General features: G+C 40.9%; 1 protein-coding gene across 2 annotated transcripts in view; it reads left to right on the forward strand.

Moving 5' to 3' along the window:
• Positions 1-2,959: 2,959 nt before the first annotated feature.
• The window catches only part of CIP2A (cellular inhibitor of PP2A), a 38,565-nt gene continuing 16,347 nt past the window's right edge, over positions 2,960-25,177 (forward strand). The window contains exons 1-12 of one of the 2 annotated variants that reach the window (XM_075118335.1): positions 2,960-3,243; positions 8,919-9,066; positions 10,800-10,912; positions 14,247-14,341; positions 14,994-15,090; positions 16,719-16,841; positions 17,012-17,157; positions 17,728-17,803; positions 19,732-19,959; positions 20,577-20,736; positions 23,575-23,716; positions 24,580-24,679. In XM_075118335.1, the coding sequence (XP_074974436.1) occupies positions 3,223-3,243; positions 8,919-9,066; positions 10,800-10,912; positions 14,247-14,341; positions 14,994-15,090; positions 16,719-16,841; positions 17,012-17,157; positions 17,728-17,803; positions 19,732-19,959; positions 20,577-20,736; positions 23,575-23,716; positions 24,580-24,679 (1,449 nt within the window). In that variant the 5' untranslated portion in view covers positions 2,960-3,222. Of the gene's footprint in view, positions 3,244-3,372; positions 3,658-8,918; positions 9,067-10,799; positions 10,913-14,246; positions 14,342-14,993; positions 15,091-16,718; positions 16,842-17,011; positions 17,158-17,727; positions 17,804-19,731; positions 19,960-20,576; positions 20,737-23,574; positions 23,717-24,579; positions 24,680-25,177 lie in introns of those variants that run through there. The other variant, XM_048870709.2, reaches the window with a different exon arrangement.

Consider the following 25,177-nt stretch of genomic DNA (forward strand, 5'->3'; position numbering starts at 1 on the left):
ATTAGTACAACAGTGTGTAGGGTGTGAAAACCGGGGTGTATTCTGTCACAAGGGGATCCTGTTGCAGCCCATGTAGGCCTGGGAGAGGAGGTGATGAGCTCCAGGAGAAGCAGAGGTGGAGAACGCAGAATTGATATGGAGCTGGAGGGTGGTAGAACAGATTTCACTTTTATTTCTGTAGGAAAAGCCCTCCCTCCTGCCCCTCCCACATGCACTTTTTTTTTGGGGGGGGGGTGTAGTTTTTTGGATAGTTTTTGTTAAAATTAGCTAAATTTCAAAACGAAATGCTGTTTCTCAATGAAAAGCTGAAACATTTAGTTTCAAAATGGCCAAACAAAATGGTTCATTTCCAAATGGCTGAAATGAACTGTTTTGACTCTTGAAAGGTTTCTTTATTATTTTTTTTTCCAGCTGAAGCTATTTGCAAACTTGGGCCAAATTCAATGAATCATTTCAGAGCCCTGAAAAATGGATTTTTGGCAAAATTAACCATTTGCCTAAAAATTTTACCTAGCTGTAATTTTCATTTCCCCTTATCCAGCACAGGCTGAGAAACAACATAACAGAGCCAAATAAGCCTAATTTTACATTTACTCACTATTGGTTTTAACGTTTTGGAAGTCTGAGGAAAAAAAATCTTGTTCTCTCACAATTTATCTAGGAAAAATGCGTCTTCTGATACATAGGAATTGCCAGACTGCATCAAATTGAGATCCATCTACTCCAGTACACTGCCTCTCATAGTGTTCAGTACCAGATGCTTCAGAGTAAGTTATAAGAACCCCACAGTAGGCAGACGTAATGCATTTTAAATGAGGATTAAAAATATGACAAGATTCGGTTTAAAACCCTCTAAATTGCTTGGAGTCAACCTTAAGGACAACCCAGGATCTTTTGAAAACTGTTTGTAGCCATAGGAACTAGCAGTTATTTGTGGTGATTACTTAGCCCACACTGCTTGATAGTCTAATGACCCAATGTGGAATATAATGTAAAATAGAGTTGAAGTGAAAGATGATAGTGGAGGGAGCTCTGATTGTGCCAATTTCTTCAGCCTCCAGAAGGATTTCTGATTTCAATTTCTTAAGTATTTCTAACTCAGTAATCAAAGTGAGAACACCAGGTGTGTACATAAAGTAAATTAGAATCTAAAATTAGGGATGTCTTTCCTAATGAGGAACAGTTTAGAGATGATTAACTGTTTCATAATAACACCATCTGATCCTTCCTTGTAAGCCTATCTCTTACAGAGCATTCAGCAAGCCTACAGTTGTGGGACGATATAGGGCAGGGCCAGAACATTTTGTCTGCAGCTGAACTGCAGAGCTGGTGAGTTTCCACAACAACAACTGACCATAATTAAGAGATCATCCCAAAGTAAACCTTTTAAATCGATTAACAAATGTTCCATATTGGATTAAACTACACTATCATTTTCACTGGAAAGGCTTTTGATGCCAGAGGCAAACTCTTCCATGTGCAGCTCAAGCAAGGACTAGAACCTATCAAAGATTTATTAGCTTTTTCTTGAGGGATTCTGGCAAACTTCCTATCAACCGTATTACACACAAACTATTAAAAATGTTAGGTAGAAAATTCAAGCATGCAGAGATTAGCAAATGATAGATTTATGGTTGCCTGTACAGCCTTAATTCTGCTCCCCTTATGGATTCATCTGTGCACTGAATGAAGCAGGAGAGTAGTGGGAAAAAAATATATAATCGTGTAATTAAAACCTTTATCACTGTGTGTGTGCATATATACGCATGCAGTGGTGAAAATAAGCTTGCACTTGCATTTCCTAATTTTTGAGTACTTGATTCTGAAACAATGTTTATTATTTTTGTATTTGCTTTTTTATAAAAAAAGTAAAACTAAATTTTGTGTTCAACTTTAACAACTAATTTCTCCTTAGGAGTCATAGAAGGATTTGAGCCTTAAACCATCACTATTCTAGTACAGACTGCTATCATATGAGTTAAAAGGTTAACAAAAAACATTTAATCCAAAGAGAAGGCTGTTTTTCTAGAGGGTAGGACAGGAGGGATGGGTTACTATCTTGAGAAAATTGTAGGGGTGAAACCCATGGCAGCCTGTTTTCCACTGTCTTCTGCCCCTTGATTTAAATCAGGAGAGGTCCTGTCCCTTGTATTAGCTGAGCTCTCCCCCTTCTGGCCTAACATGTTGCTACCCACTCTCCTGCCTATCACACTTTCCCTATGGACTCATTCTACTGTGCTGTACATTTGAAGGACATAAAGTGTCAAGACGTGGTATCTTTTATTGGCCCAACCTCTATTGGTGCAAAAAAGATGCTTTCATGCTCTCACAAAGCAGAAGATGACATAAAGAAGAGCTGTGAGTGGCTCAAAGGTTTGTCTCTCAACAACAGCACTTGGTCCAATAAACAATATTACTTCACCCACCTTGTCTCTCTAATATTGTCAGATCAACACCCCAACAACTCTGCATACAGAAAGCATTATGCTGGTTTTCAGATGCCTACAGCCCACAATGCTTTACTCAGGATGCAAAATTATACCGTGGTCTCACTGCCCGGGATACTTTCTGTCAGTGCTACTTTCACGTGCCATAGAGCAGGTGTCATGTTAACTGGCCAGGGCAGGTGGCCCACGCTAGGGGCCAGGGACACTTAGAGCTCATGTAGCCTCTGCAGCCCGTGGGCAGTATCCTGCCCTGTTAAGTGGCTGGGCTGCGCCAAGGACACATGTCGGGACGCTTGCTGTCTCATGGCGATGGGGGCTGGGGACACTGGCTCCAGGGGCGGGGCAGGCAGGCAGGCAGGCGCATCTGCCCTGCCATGTGGCTGGAGCAGAGGGGGTTGCACTGAGGCGCGCCCAGCTGCCGGCTACCCTGCTCCCTCCCATAGTGAGGGAACTAGGGGTCCAGCTGCCCCCCCCCTCGGGGGCTTGACGTGGTCCCTGTCACATACAGGGTTTGCAGTTTGGTTCAATGCCTCTCAGCTCCCCCAGGATACACACTGTGCCAGCCCCGCTGCCAGCCGGGCACTGGGCCACCCGCCCAGCAAGGACAAAGCACCGAGCAGCTGCCTGGTCTCGCCGCCTGCCGAGCGCACCCCCACAGAGCGATGGCGGGCGCCCCAAGCACCGAACGTGGTAGACCCCCCACAAAGCGACGGCGGACGCCACGCTCCCTGGGCTTCCGGCATGCACCAGGGCGAAGCTCTCTCTACACAGAGCAATGGCGGCCTCCCTTCCCACGGTACCGTACACCGGCATGGGCAGCGGGCGGGACCCTATCCCCACAGAGCGATGGCGGCCGCCGTTCCCAGCATGCACCAGCAGGAGCCTGACTCCGCCCCGCCCGCTGGGCCGAGCTCCCAGGATGCCCGCGCAGAGGGGCCCCCTCCCACAGCGCCATGGCCAGCGCCTCCGCTCGCGCCGGTCCCGTCATGCACCGCGCGGGGGCGGGCTGGTTCTCCGGGGTTCGGACGCTCGCGGAGCTAAGATGGCGGCGCGGGCGCCAAATACGATTGCGAGCCGGCTGCGCGCGTGAGGCGCCGCGCGGGGCGGGATGGACGCCTCGGCCTGTATGAAGTCCCTGCTGCTGGCCGCCGCCCAGTACCGGGCCGCCAAGAGCCCAGCGCACGCGGCGCTGCTGCAGCGCAGTCTGGAGGTGAGCGCGCGGTCAGCCCGGGAGAGACGGAGCCGGGCACCGCGCAGCTCCCTGCGTCACACCCCTCGTCGGGCTGGGGGCTGCTCCTAGCCCGCCTCCTTGGTCTCTCTCTGCTCGGCGGGTGGGGAGTTACTGTGGGGTCCTAGAATACTGGGTGGGTGTTTCCTTAAAGCCTCAGCTCCGGGAGTCCCGGGATGAGCGTGTGGGGGGGCGGCTTTTTTTTTTTTTTTTTTAAATCCGTGTTAAGCTTGGAAAAGTCAGTTTACCCTGTTGCTCGTTTGGACCTTTTCACACAGGAATAGAGAAAAGGAAAAATACTTTAAAAATATGCCTTTATGAAACAAAACAGTGGCAACTGTCAGGGAGCCTAAAAGGCAGGTATACGCTTGAGACTTTTTAACTTATTGAATTGGTCAAAGCTTCAGGATGACTGTCCTTGGAAGATATGCTAATACTTTCGTGCTGTCATTTAATAATCATATTCTGCATTTATGTAGTCTCTTATGCACGCCAAAGCACTTCTTAGTTTGATCTACAGATAATACAATGGGGTCATTTCATAACTAGAAATTGTAAATATTAACAAACAAAGCCGTGGGGTGAGACTTGAATGAAGCAATTTCCTTAGAAATTGCTGGAATCTATTTTATAACATGTGTCTTTACAGTTAAAATGTGGTTCTAGCCTCCTTCCCCAGCGCTGTGGATCGGGTTAAAAAAATCTAAATACATGTTAAAACTAGGACTGTCAAGCGATTAAAAAAATTAATTGCGTGATTAAACAATACAGTAACTTCTCACTTAACGTTGTAAATGTGTTCCTAGAAAATGCGACTGCAAGTGGAAACGATGTTAAGCGAATCCAATTTCTCCATAAGAATGATTATAAACAGGGGGGTTAGGTTCCAGGGAAATTTTTTTTTTTTGCAATAGTTGGGCGGTGCCCCCGCCTTACCCCACACAGACACAACCCACTGGCACTGGAGACAATGAGGCAGGCAAGGAGGCTGAAGGTGCTGTAGGCTAGGAGAAGCACATTGCTCAGCAGCAGTGGCAGCTTCCCCTACTCTGCAAGCACCAGTGGCAGGGGGCTCAACCCTCAGCTTGCCCACTCCACCCCTTCCACCAAACCCCCACCCTTAACCTGCCTATTCTTCCCCCTCCCCCCTTACTCTGCATGCTGCTTCCTCCCTCCTGCCCACGGCAATCAGCTGGCTTGCGACATTCAGGGGGCAGGAAGGTGGGGGGAGAAGGGACTAGGCGCGCAGCCTCCCCCCTTCCTCCCCTGGCTTCTGCCCTCGGCAATCAGCTGGTTTGTGGCGTTGGGAAGGGAGGGGGAGTCTGTGCATTCATTCCTCGCTCCTCCCTGCTCTCTCCTGAACGCTGCAAGCCAGCTGATTGCCGCGGGTAGGAGAAGGGGGAAGGCGCTGATCTGTGGGGTCTGCCGGCGGGCGGGAGGTGCTGTGGGGGACGCAAAGGGGAGCTGATGGGGGGCTGCCAGCTGTGGACAAAGCAGGCAGCCAAACAACATTATAGCGAAGTATTGCACAACTTTAAATGGAGCATGTTCTATAATTGAGCAGGCACGTAAGATCAGAACAACGTTAAGCGAGAGAACGTTGAGTGGGGAGTTACTGTAATAGATTATTTAAATATGATTTATTATATTAAATGCTGTTTAAGAATTAAATATTTTTGGATTACAACAATACAAAGTGTACAATGCTCACTTTATATTATAATGTTTGATTACAAGTATTTAGTCTGTAAAAAAACAAAAGAAATAGTATTTTTCAATTCACCTAACATAAGTACTGTAGTGCAATCTCTTTATCATGAAATTTGAACTTACAAATGTAGAATTATGTACAAAAAAACCTACATTCAAAAACCAAACAACGTAAAATTTTAGAGCCTGCAAGTCCACTCAGTCCTATTTCTTGTTCAGCCAATCGCTCAGACAGACAAGTTTGTTTACATTTCCAGGAGATAATGCTACCTGCTTCTTGTTTACAATGTCACCTGAAGAACAGGTATTCTGATGGTACTGTTGTAGCCGGAGTCGCAAGATGTTTACGTGCCAGATGTGCTAAAGATTTATGTCCCTTCTTGCTTCAACCACCATTCCGGAGGACATGCGTCCAGGCTGATGATGGGTTCTGCTTGATAACAATCCAAAGCAGTGCAGATTGACGCATATTCATTTTCATTATCTAAGTCAGATGCCACCAGCAGAGGGTTGATTTTCTTTTTTGGTGGTTCCATCAGAACACCTCTCTGGTTCTGTAGTTTCCTCATCGGAGTGTTGATCTTTTAAGACTTCTGAAAGTATGCGCCACGCCTCGTCCCTCTCAGATTTTAGAAGGCACTTCAGAGTCTTAAACCTTGGGTCGAGTGCTGTAGCTATCTTTAGAAATCTCACATTGGTACCTTCTTTGCGTTTTGTGAAATCTGCAGTGAAGGTGTTCTTAAAATGAACATCATGTCATCATCTGAGTCGCCTATAATATGAAATATATGGCAGAAACGGAGCCGTTTCTCCTCCAAGGAGAATTCTCCCCCAAGGAGTTCAGTCACAAATTTAATTAATGCATTTTTTTTTTAACAAGCGTCATCAGCGTGGAAGTATGTCCTCTGGAATGGTGGCCGAAGCATGAAGGGGTATATGAATGTTTAGCCTATCTGGCACGTAAATAAGTTGCAATGCCAGCCACAAAAGTGCCATGCAAATGCCTGTTCTCACTTTCTGGTGATCTTGTAATTTAGAAGAGGGCAGCATTAGCTCCGATAAATGTAAAACATTTGTTTGAGCGATTGGCTGAACAAGAAGTAGGACTGAGTGCACTTGTAGGCTCTAAAATTTTACATTGTTTGTTTGGTTTTTGAAAGCAGTTACGTAACAAAAAAAAATCTACATTTGTAAGTTGCACTTTCACGATAGAGATTGCACTACAGGACTTGTATGAGGTGAATTGAAAAATACTATTTCTCTTTATCATTTTTACAGTACAAATATTTGTAATAAATAACTGAATTCAAAGAGTAAATTATGAGACAGAATACAATATATATGAAAATGTAGAAAAATATCCAAAATATTTAATGAGTTTCAATTGATATTCTATTGTTAAACAGCGCAATTAAAACTGATTAATCATGATTAATTTTTTTAATTGTGATCAGTTTTTTAGTTAATTGTGTGAGTTAACTGCGATTGACAGCCCTAGTTAAAACTCTAAGCAACCTTGTTTTCCCAAAATGCACTTGATGTAGAATTATATACAAAAAAACCTGCATTCAAAAATAAAACAATGTAAAATTTTAGAGCCTGCAAGTCCACTCAGCCCTATTTCTTGTTTCAGCCAATCGCTCAGTCTACTGGTGCGAGTTATGAGTGGTACATGAATGTTTTACAGCTGAAATTGTCAGTTGCATAACTTTCAAAATATGCTCAAATGAAGATAATTAATTTAATATTTTAATGAGTCTGTCTGTAGCTTTTCCATGTTCGTTCATTTTTGTTTTTCATTGTCTATAGCAACCAACTGTAGACATAACTGCTGTAATTTTTTTGTTGTCTATTGTATATACTAGTTCTAGCAAGCTATTCCATGGTATAGGCCGTAGAGTTAAAATGAGATTAATTCCAGCGTGTTTTAATTAATTTGATGGTTCTACATAAAAGAAAACAAGTCTTTCTTTGACAACCACTAATTTGGAGTTGAAGAAATAGAGTTCAGTCTTTCTGCCTTGCATTCTTTAATACAACAGATAAGTTCTTTGTGAATGATATTTCATATCTTTGTACAGAATAATTCCTTTTTATTGAAATCTGTGTCTTACTGTGAATTAGTCTATCATATTTAATTGGGAACTAATTTTCAAACATTCTGTTTAAACAATACATTTCCAGGCTATGTAAAACCAATATTTTTTTTATCCTAAAAGATATATAAACTGGTGGGTAACTTACCTGATGCTGTATGTTTCTTATGTACAAATACAGACTTGTAGTATTTTTGTATTTATAAACTAGTAATGATTTGTGTTCACGCTGCAGCAGCTGTTAACTTAAAATCAATTCCCAGTGGTATAATTGGTAGAGCTGTGTACAAAGTAAACCAACTGTTAATTATGAGTCCGAAACAGAAGAAATGTATGTTTTTCAAATATAAAGGGGACACATACAGTACAGTAACTCCCCACTTAATGTCCTCTCGCTTAACGGTGTTTCGATCTTGCGTCCCTACTCAATTACAGAACATGCTCCATTTAAAGTTGTGCAATGCTTTGCTATAATGTTGTTTGGCTGCCTGCTTTGTCCACAGCTGACAGCCCCCCATTGGCTCCCCTATGCCCCCCCCCCCACAGCATCTCCCAGCCGCTGGTAGACCCCGCGGATCAGCGCCTTCCCCTTCCTCCTCCTGCCCATGGCAATCAGCTGGCTTGTGGCGTTCGGGGGGGGGGGGGGGGGAGAGCGAGGACTTGGCACGCAGGCTCCCCCTGCCTCCCGAACGCTGCAAACCAGCTGATTGCTGCGGGGAGGAAGGGGGGAGGCTGCGCGCCGTGTCCGCCCTCCACCCTCCTGCCCCCTGAACGTCGCAAGCCAGCTGATTGCCTGGGCGGGAGTGAGGGGGGAGGAGTGAGGATGCTGCGTGCGGAGTAAAGGAGGGGGGAAGAAGAGAAGGGTTAAGAGTGGGGGCTTGGGGAAGGGGTGGAGTGGGCGGGCAGAGGGTTGAGCCCCCTGCCCCTGGTGCTTGCAGAATAGGGGAAGCTGCTGCTGAGCAACGTGCTTCTCCTAGCCTACAGCACCTTCAGCCTCCTTGCCTGCCTCATTGTCTCCAATGCCAGTGGGCTGTGACTGTGTGGGGTAAGGCGGGGGCACCTCTCAACTATAGTACTGTACTGTATGGCAAAAAAAAAAATTTCCTGGAACCTAACCCCCCTGTTTATATTCATTCTTATGGGGAAATTGGATTCACTTAACATCGTTTCACTTAAAGTTGCATTTTTCAGGAACAGAACTACAATGTGAAGTGAGGAGTTACTGTAATGAAAAACATGGTTCCAGAGTTTACAAATTCAACAAAAGTGGGTTAAAAGAGGCAAGCGAAAGTATCTGTGTGCTATCAAGGATGCCACTGGTGTTGGCAGTATATTGCATTGAACTGAAAATACAACTCCCCTCTGAATCTTGTGCAGAACTGAGACAAATATTGTTGCAGTTATATAATACTTATTTAATTTAAAATGTGTTTTTAGGTTATCTCTGGATTGAAGCTAACAAGATTGTTTGCATCAAACCAAATACTGCCAAGTGAATGTCTGAGCTGTTTAGCGGAGCTCATTGAGGACCCAAATATAAGTCCATGTCTAATCCTGTCTGTGATTACTTTGCTGTCACAACTAGGTAAGTTGTTCACATCTTTAATTTTTCTTTTGGGGAATTAAAGCTAAATTTTCAAAGATTGTTAATAAGTCTTAAAACAGTTGGAATCTGTGACAGGTTGCATTTGCAAGTGAGTTATCCGCTATACTATCTGTGTAAATTGCATTGATTTGAGGGATGGGGAATAATTAACTATGTACTGTAACAAAATTAAGTATTTAGTTTTCTAATATCTTATTCCTGGCAATGTGTAATATCTTGCATTCTATGGGAGCACAGAAATTGCCAAACTGAATCAGAAAATATATCCATCTGGTTTAGTATTGTCTCTAATATGGCCCATACCAGATGTTTCAGAGAACTACGTAAAAGCTCCTGTGCTTGACAGCTATCTAATACCCCAGTGGTTCTCAAACTTTTGTTCTGGTGACCCCTTTCACATAGTATGTCTCTGAGTGTGACACCACCCCCCCCCTTATAAATTAAAAACACTTTTAAATATATTTAACACCATTATAAATGTTTGATGCAAGGCAGGGTTTGAGGTGGACGCTGACAGCTCGCAACCCTCCATGTAATGACCTCCCCCCAGTTTGAGAACCCCTGTAATACACCCATAGGAGAAGTTTGTTCCTCAATCCATATAGTTCGTGGTTGTCTTCTCTCTCTCCCCATCAACCTAGCTTGTGTAACTGAATGACACTTGCAGTATTCATTTTCTTTGACAGCTGCTTTCCCTTTGAGATTCTTTCACAGTGCAATTAGCAGAAGTGTCTGAGATAAAAGAGAGGGTTGCTGGCAGGGCATTTGTTATGGGGCTGCACATTTGGAACTTGCTTCTGCTCTTTAACAGACTCCGGGTGATTCAAGCCAATCTCCAGGGCATGCTTGAAGGATGATCTTTGCTTTCTGGCATCTAGCCCATAAAAGTTGGGAAATGAAAGAGGTTGCAGGGCATTTGAAGGGGGCTGGTTGTCTTAGGTTTATTACATCTGGTTGTATGTTGGTATGATACGGGATAGTTGGAGTCTGTTTTAAATCTTTTTTTTTTTTTTTGTAAAGGATTTTAATGGGTTCCTAGAGCTTGAAACAGTTTTTTTTAAAATGTGTAGCAGTAACCTAGACAAAATGCCTGTTTTAAGCCTATTAAGTTATATTCTGTGTCATGTGATCTGAGGGTGATGGGTCATGGTTAGAGGTAGATTTGAGACTGGATAGTTTGCAATGGCAGTGATCACCTTTGTAAAAGTCTGCTTGTTTACTCACTAGAGTGAAGAGTAGTTGTATCTTGCCGTGTGTTTGATCTGTGAGTAAACTTAGTTTTAAACCCACCCCCCCCCCCCCCGCGCGCATCTTGGTTGAAGAACTACAGGTAGATTTTTGTGCACAGGCTAATAAAGCTGCTTGACAGTTTTGTGCAGCTGGCCTATAATACTTCAAGAGGGTTTTTTAGTCAGGGTGGAATGGTCCTTACAACATCATGTGGAGTAAGTGGAAGTGTTCCCGTGTTGCATTTAGGCAGAAGGTAGTCTGGAACAAGCAGAGAGAAGTTTTGACTTGCTCATGGTCACAGAGCATGTACAAAGTTTAAAAGCTGGTTTAAAAAAAAATACATACACACAACAACAACAAAACTAGGGATAGAGCTCAGAGTTACTGGTTCCCAATTCAGTGCTCAGACTGCTAGCTAATGCTGCTTTTATTATTAACTGCAATTGTGCAGGACAACATTAACAAATGACTTTACACTGTAGTTTTGGACAAAGAGACCAGAGAAGCTCTTCAGAATACTTATAATTTGACTAGCGTGCTGGCAGGAGTGGTTCACCGAAGCTCTACAAATCCTAATGATCCAGTATTGTTACAGGTAAGACAAAATAATGCTTAATATTTTATCTGTATCATAGAGTTAATTCTTCTGAAGAGTCTGTTCTCAAACATTTATAACAAAACCAAAAATGCTATATTTTTAATAAGCAGGGATCCCTAATAGAAATCATGCATTTTAGGAAACTCAAGGTCAGGAATTCTCACAAAAAATGTTTTGGTGGCCTTAGCGTGCAGCCACCAACTTTTGATGGTGGCTGCTCTGACAATTTTTCTTAAAATACTTAACTTGAGGAAAAACAAATATGCACATATACATGTCCAAATCACAATTTATTTAAGTAGGGTTTTTTGCTGTCTCAATAATAAAAAATAATGTACAATTGTCTCTTCTTTACTGGACATAAACAGAATAGAAACAAAATAAGGTGCTTTGCATGGTCTAATCTTTTTTGTTTTGTTTTGTTTTATTCCTTTTTTTAGACTTGCTAGCTAGTACAGACGCTCCCTGGGTTACACCTTGCGTAACTCAAATTTTGCGTAAGTCGGAAACGTATACCCAACAGTTACGGAGCCCAAAAAACCCTCCTATTTCTAGCTTACGGAACTTTTCTCGTAAGTGTGAATTTGCGTAAGTTGGGTCTTGCGTAACCTGGGGAGCATCTGTAAGTCTACTGCTGTGAGAAAAGGAGTACTTGTGGCACCTTAGAGACTAACCAATTTATTTACAGCTCACGAAAGCTTATGCTCAAATAAATTGGTTAGTCTCTAAGGTGCCACAAGTACTCCTTTTCTTTTTGCAAATACAGACTAACACGGCTGTTACTCTGAAACCTGTCTACTGCTGTGAAAACTGATACTTGTATGTTTGCTAATATCACTTTAAACAGCAGACTTACTATATAGCTCGGAGGCAGTGAAGAGTGATGATAACAAATATCACTTTTCACAGCAGACTTACTCAGCCCTAGCACGAGCCGGGCAATAAATTAAGCCCTGGATAGAAAGGTGGGTAGGGAGGCAGTGGGGGCCAGGGGTGATGGAGGGCTGAGGGAAGTGGCAGGGGCCAGGAACATTTGGGGGGTTGGTGAGCCTGCAGCCTGAGCTTGAAGCCCTGCAGCCAGAGCCTGCCACCCACCACCCCAGGGTGGAAGCCCATGTCCCACTGCCCCTGGGAATGTGGGCAACTCACATCAGCTGCCTGCTCCTCTGGCGTTTGTGGCTCCAGAAAGGAAAAGCCACTTCTTCCCTTCCTCAATCGCTGTTCAGGAGGCTGTGGCTGCAAGAAGAGCCCTTGGTGGCCGCATTTGCGAAATGCTGCTCAAGGTGATCTCCCTGATATATAGAATCAAAGTATTTAAGTTGTATATTTTATTTACTGTCTCAAAGTTTTCTATATCATCATCATCGTAGTATCTAAGTGATGTACAAATGGTTTTAGGACTACTTTTCAGTATTTACTTATGGTAAACTGCTTATTTACTTTTATCTTGTGTTTTCACCTCGCTCTAATTTACAAAAACTATTAACTTAGAAATTGGCAATGTTTACTTCAAGAAATGAGTGAGGGGGGAGTGGGTTCATTTTCTATTATTTTGAAGCAAGTATTAGCTTTTGGGATATCACTCTTGATAGTCTGATATCTCTCTGCTGTCTTTCATATTTCCATCTTTAAATTTTTGTTACAGACCCTTTTAACCCCCCATCTCTTGCGGCACCCTTCATTTGTAGATCTCAAAGCACTTTACAAAGGAGACAGACCTCTCTATCCCTTTTCATAGATGGGAGAATGAATGATATAAATACCAATAGACAGTGATTCTCTGGTCAACTTATTTGTGTCTACTCTAACATCAGTCATTAATGAAAGGAAAACTGGCTTTTTCCCACTGAACGGTCTGCAGGTTACTTACAGCGTGTCCATGTTTTCGTTTTGCCATCTGTTCACTGCTGTTTGAAGGCGGAACCAGACCTATCAGACAAGGCAGAATGGGAATGGCTGTACTTTTTTAGACCCTGCCATATATGTTCTGCCACCAGCAGCTTCAGGCAGATCCTATTCATTCTTCTTAAAGCAGTCCTCCCCAGATTGATTTCACTGGTTCACTCTTTATTAACCCAGAGCATTTGGCAATGCTTTTTTTAATCCCTGTAGATTTTCTTTTAGCTGGTACTGGTCTCCCAGCTGTCACTTCACTGCCATCCTTGTTGTGTTGCAGCTCTCTCTTTCTTTATGGTAGAGAGAAAAGACAGACAAAAGAACAGGATCTGCCTACAATACTGCACTCCTTTGATGGTGTTTAGACAGGGATCTGCAGGGACCAGATTGAGTCACCATTGGAGCCCACCTCTTCTGATCTAAGGGGACTCTCCACAGGTCAGAGGGCCTGTGGGGGACTGTTAAGGCACTAGGCGACTGAAGCAGCTCATGGGTTTGTCTGGTGTCTAACATAGGAAAGCTTCTCTCAGTATGAAAATTCCCATTTAAAATAGCAGTGAAGTGTTGAGGGTAGTGGCAACCAGCATATTTATATTTTTCCCCACTTCCCTAACTTAGAATTTCTAAGTTAGGTTATGTATTTGGGTGATAACCTTGGCTATGCTATGTAAAGGTTTACAGTCAAATCTCAAATTAGCTACTTTGGGAAGTTGAGTGAGTTGAGTGAGTCACTGTCATTTCTCTGCACATAAAAAGGGGAATGGGGGCGTATTTATAGTACAGTTTGTAGGAAAATGTTTTTTCCCTGGGAAAATTTTTGTTGTAAACAGACATTTCCTATGGAAATTTTCCATTTTGACAAAAAAGCCATATTCCTTTGGGGGAAAAGCCTTCATGTTAAAAAAAAAATTATACTGTTCTTCTTAGTATGCATGTCTGCTTACAATATACTATTGCCGTTGTGGATTACATTTTGGAGGTCTCTAAATAGTTATATGGGATTTGTTTAAAAAAAAAATAAAAAAAATTCAGGAGCCCCACTGAAACCTAGTTAAATATAGAGAATCCCTCCACCTCATTGCAAGTTTATTGGCCAAGCTGTGTGGGAGAACTGGGCAACCTATTTCTAAGCAATTTGTATGTGTTTGTGAGCATTCAAATGTACTAATCCAAGATTGTTACCTTGCTTTCATTAATTAAGTAAAGATATGCTAGGTGAATATCCCACATGTATCAATACTACATTGTTTCTGTAATACCATAACTTTATACTTAATGAGATCTAAATGTGATCAAGTCTCAAAATTAACACTGCTTGTTCTTATGACTCATTAAACTGTAGAGAAGTATCCTCTAGTCTGAACACCAAATGTCCATGTTCTACAGTAGAATGCTGTGGGAAGGCTATATAATTGACTTCATTTTATTTCTTCAGAGTATTCAACTTCTGCAGAGATTAACCTACAATGTCAGAGTTTTCCAAGCCAGCACTAATACTGATGAATTGATTTTATTCCTAATGCGTCATATGTAAGTATGTGTCCAGTTTTCTTTTTGGGGAGGAAATCTTTAGCTAAACACATTTCTAAACTTTCTTTAATAGCTTCATTAATGTGTTATTTCACAAGCTTTGGATGTAGCATAAATTATGTAGTAATTGCTTCTAAATTACCAGACATTTGTCTCTTTCAAAATGCTATTGTTGCAAAGAATATTCAAAGATGGGGCATTTACTTATGATTTTCAACAACTGGTAGAGTTTAAGGAGAATTTGAGCTTTTTGAAGAAATAAGTCAAAAAAACTAAAATAGCAGAACACTTCTGCCTGTCATTTAGACTTATTTCACAATTTGAGCCACCAACTCTACAACAAGCTCTGTGCTGGCAGATCCCTGTGCCTGTGTAGAGCTCTAGTGACTTTAATACATGCACCTGAAGCCCGTTGCCGGTTCAGGACCATAGACATGAATGAACTGTCATATGATTGGTTTCACTTTTGTATTGTGGGTAGCTTTTCCATACTGAATATGCATTGCAAGTTTATAAATGTCCTTTTAATACATGACTGTAATTTGGATGGATGTTTATATATAGAAGGAGATTTCATTGAATTCTGAATATATAAATGAAGCTAAATGGCTGTAACCGTTAAATTCTTAAGTCCTGTGGAACTTTTTTTTAGTCAATCAACAGAAGATGAATTAACGATACCATGTTTGGGACTAATGGCAAATCTTTGTCGACACAATCTCTCTGTTCAAGCTCATATAAAATCTTTGGTAAGAAACTTCTCTGATTATGTATTTTCTCTTCTGGGGATAGAGGAAAGGAAGAGAGTAGTCAGAATCTGATCATTTGAGGACTTAGAGCTCCTTTTCACAGACATCCTGTTTCTCCCCATCCCTCATGCAGTGATGATTCCAACTTTCCCTCCAGAGCTTGCAGTCCCACTTTATCCCACTGATCGTTTTCCTCAATTTTAATGTGAAGCGCCTACTCTTAGAATGATAGAATATCAGGGTTGGAAGGGACCTCAGGAGGTCAGGCTCTTCTCTGTGCTTTGTCCACACCATTACCACCTAGTTCAGATTGCACGTACTGCTTCCACGCTTTGTTAGTGAAAGATTTAAGTTGAGGTCTGATTCTGACCCACCAGTTGAGATCTTGTGGGAGAAGCTAAATTTTGTCAGTGTAAAAGCATGGCATCTTCTTTATATCTTTAACATTAAAACATTCTCATGTTACTATTGTAGATGGATTTGGATAACCAGTGTTGATTTTTGGCATAACTTGAATACTTAAGGCTTTTGCCCATCTGAGAAGAAAGCAAAAATCACCCCTGATCTTGGTGTTGGATTCATGCCCTTATTCAGCATCGACACCAGTTTATTCAACAGTAGTGTACTTTCACTGTTATTCCCACCACTACACAAATTAATGTTAAGTGTGGTTTTTAGTTGAGTGATGAATTCACAGCAAAGTTGAAAAACTGTGGCATTTTATGGGGGGGGGAAAGACAGATTCCATGCCATTGGAATTAATCCAGGGGGCCAGATTAAAGTGAAAAGGGAAATCCACATCTCAGTTAGCTTCTCTGCAGACTGAAGCAGACATCATCCTGTTGCTTTACATTTGGCTTGTCTTGGTTGTTTTTAGATTTCTCTACTATGATATAGGCTCCAAACATATTTTTTAGTGAAAGCTGAGAATTTGGAGCATAATTATGTGCCATGAGGTGAAGTCTAGTGCTGCAGAATTAGAGTACACAGGATCCTACTTAAAAGCCTGGGGAGTAGTTAACACCCTTCAAGTTACTCCTGGTTCCTTAGGGCAAACTAAAGCTAAAATTTTCACCAAATATTCTCACCCTAATTAAGGGAATAAAATGGAAAAGTGAAATGTACCCTCAGCTTTTCCAAACTATTTAGGAGCATACATAGATATTTCCAGCATGTGGGGAAGTTAATCCTTCCATAGATGTCATTGAAAGTATACCTCCATTGTAACCCTGATATTTATAAAGAAAAAAATGTAGCTGAATTAGACAGGAATCGGGTGTCCATTTATGATAGCTATCTTTTATCTATAAAGACATATGTTCATGAAATGGCATTCCATTCATCTTGTAAAATGAGTGAAAATCCTTCCTCCCCTTTTTCTTTACCATTCAAGTTTGACTTAAAATTTCTGTTCTAGAGGATACTTTGCATACCAGTATGTGCCTTAAGTGGAAATCACATTTTGTATATTTCCCATGTAATTCACTGGCCTCTTTCTGGGTATCACCTTAGAATAGTTCTTAGGCTAGATTGAATCCTTGTTTATAAAACATTATTCCAGACAATTCTATCAATTATATTCTCATCAAAACTGTCAAATGCTAATGAGTTTCTCCTTTTTGCTATAGAATGACGTGAAGGGTTTCTATCGTACCTTGATCAGTTTCTTGGCCCATAGTAGTTTAACTATGGTCGTGTTTGCACTTTCGATATTATCAAGCCTGACTTTAAATGAAGAAGTTGGAGAAAAGGTAAGTAAATATTTCGGAGTCTTGTAATGAAAATCTCACTGAAATTTGTAAACTTTGAGTAAAACTATCGAGTAACCACAATGACTGAGTCGGTTGTTCTGATTGTTTTGACTAGTGGGAGATGATTTATTGGTGTTGTAGCATAAATAGCTCTCATTTCCTTTTATTAGCTCTTCCATGCCCGAAACATTCATCAGACATTTCAGTTAATATTCAACATTCTTGTAAACGGCGATGGCACACTGACAAGAAAATATTCTGTTGATCTACTCATGGATCTGCTGAAGAACCCCAAAATTGCAGATTATCTCACTAGGTATGACTTTGCTTTGTAAAATTAGCCAGTTGCAGTTTTAGACTCATCTTCAGATAATGATGAAAGAAGCTTAACATCCTGAGTTCCTATTTAAAAAAAGGTTTCGGAGTAGCAGCCCTATTAGTCTGTATTCGCAAAAAGAAAAGGAGTACTAGTGGCACCTTAGAGACTAACAAATTTATTTGAGCATAAACTTTTGTGAGCTACAGCATCTGATGAAGTGAGCTGTAGCTCACGAAAGCTTATGCTCAAATAAATTTGTTAGTCTCTAAGGTGCCACAAGTACTCCTTTTATTTAAAAAAAAAAAGTTTAGATAGAAACATAAAATACAAAAACAAGCTTCAGGAGAAAGTGATTTTTAAACTGTAGCTTAGTCTTTTTGAATATAGCAGTTACAAGATGGAGGATGTTTCCTTTGTCTTTTATTTCTTCCTATTGGCTTTTCATAACTATTCTAGGGATGTGGCTGGAAGAGGGCATTTTAATCAACTGCTGTTCATAAATGTTTAATCGAGTAACTACGTCATTGAAGTAAGAGCTTAGTTTACTTTTTCTCATTTATAATCTAGATATGAACACTTCACCTCATGCCTCAATCAAGTATTAGGCCTTCTTCATGGAAGGGATCCTGATTCATCATCAAAGGTATTTTACAGAGAGAGAAACTATGGAATCTAATTTACCAAGCATTTGGCCTAAATCAGGAGCTGCTAACTTCTAATACTGTCTCTAGATACTTTGCGGCCTTAACCAAATCTCTCTCACAGGTATTCAGTCCTGTTAAAATCAGTGGGAGTTGAAGGTGCTCAGTATATTCAGGGATCAGGCAATTAACCTCTGTGTCAATTTCACCGTTCATAAAATGAAATAATTCCTCTTGTTTTGAAGATTAATAGTCGTACAGCAACCTGGAAATGTTACAGGTTAAATATTTGCAGTTGTACCTTGCATATAATGTAAACTGAGCTATTTTTAAAGGTTTTTGTAAACCTTCCTAGAATGAATTTTACAACATGGCAGACGATAAATGCTAAAACATTTTAATGTGTTGGACATTGAGTCTACTAGTGAACAAAAAGATACATTCTCGATATGTGAAGGTTCCTAGAGATTCGTTATTTGAAATCTCTTTTGTGAATATGCACATTTTCATCCATTAATATCCTATTATATATACGTGTGCACTGCCAATAGGTTGCTGGGCAATAGTCTTATTGTTTAACATCCAGTGTGCATGGGCAAAGTATTTTTTTTTTTTTTTTTTTTAATAACCCTTATATCTTGGTCAAATTAGTGCGGTTTCCATCAGACCATTTAAAGGGATATCTACATCTTAGGGAATTTGAACCTGCTACCTTCAAAGAAAAATAATTGCCCTTAAAAGAGAGCAAGCATACCTAATTTATTTAATAGAATAATATTCTGAGAGAGCTGCAAGCAACCGAGTGATCTTTTGTAATGGATGATTCATTTTTAATGAAAAGGTGGATATTGATTTAAATTAGATTTTTTTATTTTAATAATTTTTTTAAATGTAATTTCAATTAAATTTGAATTTCACAACCTATTTTAAGGCCTAAACTGGCTAATCTATTAATTTAAATGACTTTAATACTCAAGCAGTACATGTTTGCTGCCAAAATTTTAGATAGCGACAAACTACTGTACTAGTGGAAGTCGCTGACTAAATATCTGGAATTAGAATTAGCTTGAAATCCTAAACCAGCTTTGACAGTGGTGGCTGCTTGTGCAGGTGTGAGAGAGTATTTTCTTCATTTCGTTTTATTCAGCTAGTTCAATTCAATGAGTAGCTCATTTAAAATTGAGAAACAGACTGGGATCTGAAAAAGCTTGTTTTCTCTTCGAATCTATGAATAAAAATCTGAGAGGATGAGGTCTGCTAGTTCTATAATCTTGAAGGACATTGTGACCAGGAAAAATCAGTTCAATTAACTTTACTACAGCTAATACTTATGTTTTAATATATCAGTTTTAAATGCAAAATATGTTTTGATAAACTTTTTTTCTTATGTATCCAGCACTTTAAGGTTAAAAAAATTATTAGCTTAAATAATTCAATTTAAATTTCTATTCAAGTGCAGCCTGACAAGTCACAAATTGAAGTTAATTTAGTCAATAAGAAATGCATTATTCACCATTTTCTAACATTAACGTAGCTTAAATTAAGAATCTGAATATATGAAATTGTTCAAATGTGTATAGTGCATCCTCTTAGTAGTAAAAAGTACCAAATTTAGTGTAAAGGCTATATTTAGTTGCAAATGTTTTTATGGTTAAATGCCAATGAAAATCAACTTTTGTTTATAATCTTGTTTTGCATTTGTACTTTAGTTATTTTCCTAATCAGTGACTTAAATCAAGATTTCCTGTTTGCTGTATTAAATCATAATTAAAATCAGTGATTTAAATCACTTTAAATCAATCCACCTTCATGGATATGCTGAGACAACCTCGGCAGTAGATGTCACTGTGCACAATTCTAATAAACAATGTATTTGCTTTATTTGCATGACTAAAATATTTAACTCCTCATGTACTTCTGATTTGTACAGGTCTTGGAATTACTACTTGCTTTTTGTTCAGTGACTGAACTGCGCCATGTTGTGCGTCAGACAATACTGGAGCCATCTGGTGTGCCAGTCTCTGGAAGTACCAGATTCACAGCCCGTTCTAAACCTTCAGAGCCATCTATTGTTTTAGTGCACTGGTTAAACCAGCCATTGGAAGGATCTGAAAACTGTTGTGTTCTAACTTTAGAATTGTTCAAGGAGATATTTGAGGTACCAAGACTGATTTTAGTGGTCACCTTGTATCTGAATTATATGTTATCCAATTCAGAAACATATGCACCTGTATTTTACCAATCATAAATGGGGTATCTCATATATGTTTTTATTTAGAAAGCAAAGTGTGATGATAAACCCTAAGTGTTATTGCTGTAATGTTTCTTTCTAGACTTCTGCATTTTGTAACCCGGTTTTCCACTTAAGAAGGCACTGTCAGTCTAGATCTTATATCTGATATACATTAAAATTGTTACCCAAATGCATAAAGTCTTGCATTTGGTTCTAAAATGTTTAGAATACAAAATTTCATCAAGAAATAATAAACAATTGTAGCTATTTTGAAGGACTTGCAGAAGTGTGGTGGTCTCTGCTGATTGTGTATAGTTAACAAGTCTTTCCTCAAATCTGATGATGCTGGTCAATAGTTTGAAAAGTAAATCTAAAAACAGCATGATCAGTTGGTGGCAGAGCTGGAGAGGCCCCTAGGCTTGGATGCATGAATGTCACTGGGACCAAGGTGAGGAAGTTAGTAGGCTGATCTAGGGATAAGAGTAGGTTGCACATCCTTGATTGGTGGTTTAAATACGGAATCTTTATGTGTTTTGCTGCAGGATGTTATTGATACCGGCAACAGCACTTCAGCTGAACGCTTTGTGGATCTTTTGCTCCCTGTCCTCCTTGATCACCTTCAGTTGCCAGAACAGAATCTGGATGAGCTATTAGCAAAGAAGAAATGTGAAAGAATAGTCAAAGTCATTGAAGTCATGCTAAATATCCTTATGCAAGTTATTCCTGTTGGCTGTATAACATGAGCTCTGTTCTTGTAGGATAGTATCAGTTGCTATTTTTTTAGATATAAAATCGCTTTTTTTTTCAAAGATATTAAGATGACCTGAAATTAATAGATCTTAATTAAAAGGAAACTTGAAAATTAAATTTTCCTTTTTTCTTGCAGCTTGGAATCTTTTAGGATGAAAAGTACTCTACTAGTTATTGTAACCAGTTGTGAGCTGGAGCCGGTTGGCACCGGTTCGCTGGAACCAGTTGTTAAGCCAGAAGTTGCGCCTTAGGCGCCGACTCAGTCTGTGCTCCAGGGCTGGAGCACCCATGGGGAAAATTTGTTGGGTCCAGAGCACCCACCAGCAGCTCACCTCCGCTCTGCCTCCGCCCCGAGTTATGCTCTGCCTCTCTCTGCTTCACCGCCCCCCCGGCTTCCCGCGTTCGCGCAGGAAGCCTGGGAGGGCTGAGAAACAAGCAGCGGCTTTGCTCTCACGCCCAAGGACAGGAGGTGAGCTGGGGCGGGGGGGCGTGAGGAGGGCTGTCTGGGCTGTAGCAGATAACCCAAGGGGGCGGGGCCACGCAGGGGAACCGCTTCCCACCGCAGCTCACCTCCGCCACCCTGGGCCTGAGCGCGAAGCCGCCGCCTACTTCTCAGCCCTCCCCGGCTTCCTGCGCAAACAGCTGATTCACAGGAAGCTGGGAGAAGCAGAGCAGGACGGCATATTCAGGGGAGGAGGCAGAGCGGAGGTGAGCTGGGACTGGGGGTGGGGAGCTGCTAGTGGGTGCTGTGCACCCACCAAATTTTCCCCGTGGGTGCCTAAGGTGCCACTTTTGATGTGATCAGTCGCTCCCCCTGCTCCCTCCCTAGCTATGCTGTCCCGCCCCTAGGAGCCAGAGGGACCTGCCGGATGCTTCCTGGGAGCCGCCCCAGTTAAGCACCGCTGGGACTCCCCACCTCGCTCCCCGGCAGGTCCTTCTGGCTCTTAGGGGTGGGGCGGAGTGGGCACCCACTACGGTGGCCCACGAGACCCTTCTGCCTGGTTCCAGGGGCAGTCAGGAGACAGGGCATGAGGGGTGGATGGGGTACGGGTCCTAGGGGGGGCCACGACCCCCTCGTGGCGTGAGGAGGGAATCGGTTGTTAAGATTTTGGCAGCTCATCACTGATTGTAACCAATATACAAAGATCACCTTATTTAACATTCAATACAGGTGCCTACAGAAATGTGGCAGGCAGTTGTTTAACAGCACATGGTACCACTACCCACAATTATGACAGAAAATAACCTTTTCTAGTTGAAACTGCAGGGGAAACTTAAGTAGCACATACTTGCTAGGTTGCTTTTGCAAAAAATCCATGGATTTTAGATGATCGGAAAAGGAGGATTATTTTCAGAGTAACAGCCGTGTTAGTCTGTCTTTGCAAAAAGAAAAGGAGTACTTGTGGCACCTTAGAGACTAACCAATTTATTTGAGCATGAGCTTTCGTGAGCTACAGCTCACTTCATCTGATGCATACCATGGAAACTGCAGTAGACATTATATACACACAGAGACCATGAAACAATACCCCCTCCCACCCCACTGTCCTGCTGGTAATAGCTTATCTAAAGTGATCATCAAGTTGGGCCATTTCCAGCACAAATCCAGGTTTTCTCACCCTCCGCCCCCCACACACAAACTCACTCTCCTGCTGGTAATAGCCCATCCAAAGTGACCACTCTCTTCACAATGTGTATGATAATCAAGGTGGGCCATTTCCTGCACAAATCCAGGTTCTCTCACAAACCTGGATTTGTGCAGGAAATGGCCCACCTTGATTATCATACACATTGTGAAGAGAGTGGTCACTTTGGATGGGCTATTACCAGCAGGAGAGTGAGTTTGTGTGTGGGGGGCGGAGGGTGAGAAAACCTGGATTTGTGCTGGAAATGGCCCAACTTGATGATCACTTTAGATAAGCTATTACCAGCAGGACAGTGGGGTGGGAGGGGGTATTGTTTCATGGTCTCTGTGTGTATATAATGTCTACTGCAGTTTCCATGGTATGCATCAGATGAAGTGAGCTGTAGCTCACGAAAGCTCATGCTCAAATAAATTGGTTAGTCTCTAAGGTGCCACAAGTACTCCTTTTCTTTTTGCAAGGATTATTTTGTGATTAAGAACCTGCACTGCTGTTTGGGCAGTCTGTGTTCTGTTTCTGACACAGACTTGAGCAAGTCACTTGCTCCCTATCAGTGTCCCATCTATTTAAGAAAAAAAGGGGGGTAGCGGGGGCTATTATGCTATTTCACATCAGTGTTGAGGATAAAGTAATAACAATGTGGAATGGTCAGTTACTATGAGGAGCACCATAAAGCTTTCAATTCATGCATTTGTCAGTCCTCTTTTGTAAATTTGGAAAGATTACATCTACAGCATTAATGATCCATGTCCTGTGATGGGGGGGAGGGGTATTCTTTTGCATGAGCTCTAAAGTGAAGGGTGCCTTCTTTTCAGTCATCAGTTATTTCCTGTAGCATCTTGGTGTTCTTGGGAGATTCCCATCCAAGAACTGGCCTAGGCAAACTTTGCTTTGCTAGTGATTTGCAGCTTAATATGGTATGAGTTTAGGTTTCTTAAGTGCCAAAAAAAATTGTTTTGTTTTGGAGAGAGAAAAACAAACACAAGCTTACTCCCTTGTGTCTTTAAGGCGCTTCATTGTAATTGAGAAGTTGTGTTCACTTGTCAAGTGTCTCAAACATTTGATTTTTTTAATCTAATTCAGAAAGCTTTTAGTTTATTATAATGCATAAAAGAATAAATTAGTCTGCATCCTTAACTGAATTTACTGCTTTGTGGAGATGACCCGATGAAAATGCATGTCTCTAAGGCACTGACTGCAAGCAGATGCACATCTCTTATAGAACACCAATTTACGTGCAGTGGGATTGACATTGGCTTTGGGACAAAGGTAGTGGACTCTGAACTGTGGTGAGCATGCTAAAATCAAATTAGTCTAAAACCTAATTTACTCTGAAAATGAGGGTTATAAAGTACCAAAAAAAAACTATGCTTCTGTTCAGGCTAATTTTCTTGGCAATAGAGAGCAGCACTGAGAGAGCAGAATGATAGCTTTAGCTGTTCATTGAGTGTCTTTCTTAAATTGTTAGACCTTTTGTAGTTCTTTCAGGCTAAATTGGAATTCTGGTTTTATGGAAAAGCTAACCTAATATATACTAGTCCAACCTTAGTTATCAGTTTATATCCTAGGTGCCTTTAATGTTCAAGCCATCCATTCTTTTACATCTTGGGTTTAGACAACTGAACTTCAGAAATCTATTTGAAATTATTTTGTTAGAAACATTGAAAATACATGATTTCAGGGGGACCAAATGGGCTGGGGCATGGGAATGGGATCATCATACGTTTCACCATAATGTCACCAATCTGGATCTATCCCAAATGATTGGTGACCTGGAGTTCTCATTTGTCCTCTGTTAATTGGCTTATATGAAATGAATTTCTTATGTCAGCTTAAAGTTTTACAAATGTCTTCTGTAAAATCCTCCATTGTTGCTATTGGCTTCCTTATCATTGATCGAAGCAGAGAGACCATGGTGTGATGACTGAACTTTCTGCTAGATATAGTTGGTGCACATTACATGGTAGAATAGGGGAAGCCTGCATTGCTACCACCTGTTTCAGTTCTATTCAATCTCCATGTTTGCCATTGTATCATTAAATTCAAGTCAACCTTTTTTCTAAAAATAAAGCACATACTTTTGCTAAGTAAGTGTAAACTTATTCTCAGTGTATATTTCAGACTTTTCACTCCAATTTTATTTTGTTTAAAGCAAACTTGCTGCTGCTGTCATTTTGAAAACGCTTGATCTTATGAGCAGACTTAAACAGTTGGTGCCTAGTATGGAAGTCAGTTTCTACAAAATTCTTCAGGTAGGCTTTAAATGATTTACAGAGAATCATTAAGAAAGTGAGTGTATATTATATCACCCTTGATTTGATTCTGAATGTGTTTCCAGTATAAATCTTAAGTGTCCATAACACATTGAAGAACCTATCCAGGGAGCTGAGATTCCTCATGTTTCTTGTTCAGTCCAAATGGTTTTTTTGTTTGTTTAAAATATTTAGTTTTTGAAGTTTTGAGCCTTTTATTCCAGTGATGTATGTTAAGATATACTTAAATATAGCATTTATGATCAACTACAGCAATAGTATTAGGGTTGAAATTTAAAATGTCCTAAACTCAGAAAATTATTTTGCTTCCTATATCATGTAGCTGGCTCGGATGATTGGTTACTAGGAAATGAAACTTTTCACCTCTTGTCTGAATCCAGTTTAGCTGTTTTGTTCGTATGGTACAATATCAGTCATTACTGACAAGTCAAATGAATAGTATTCAGTACGCTTTCATGTGGACAAGGGTTCACAGTG

The sequence above is a fragment of the Caretta caretta genome, chromosome 1, assembly GCF_965140235.1.
Source record: "Caretta caretta isolate rCarCar2 chromosome 1, rCarCar1.hap1, whole genome shotgun sequence".
NCBI classification, from domain to species: domain Eukaryota; kingdom Metazoa; phylum Chordata; order Testudines; family Cheloniidae; genus Caretta; species Caretta caretta.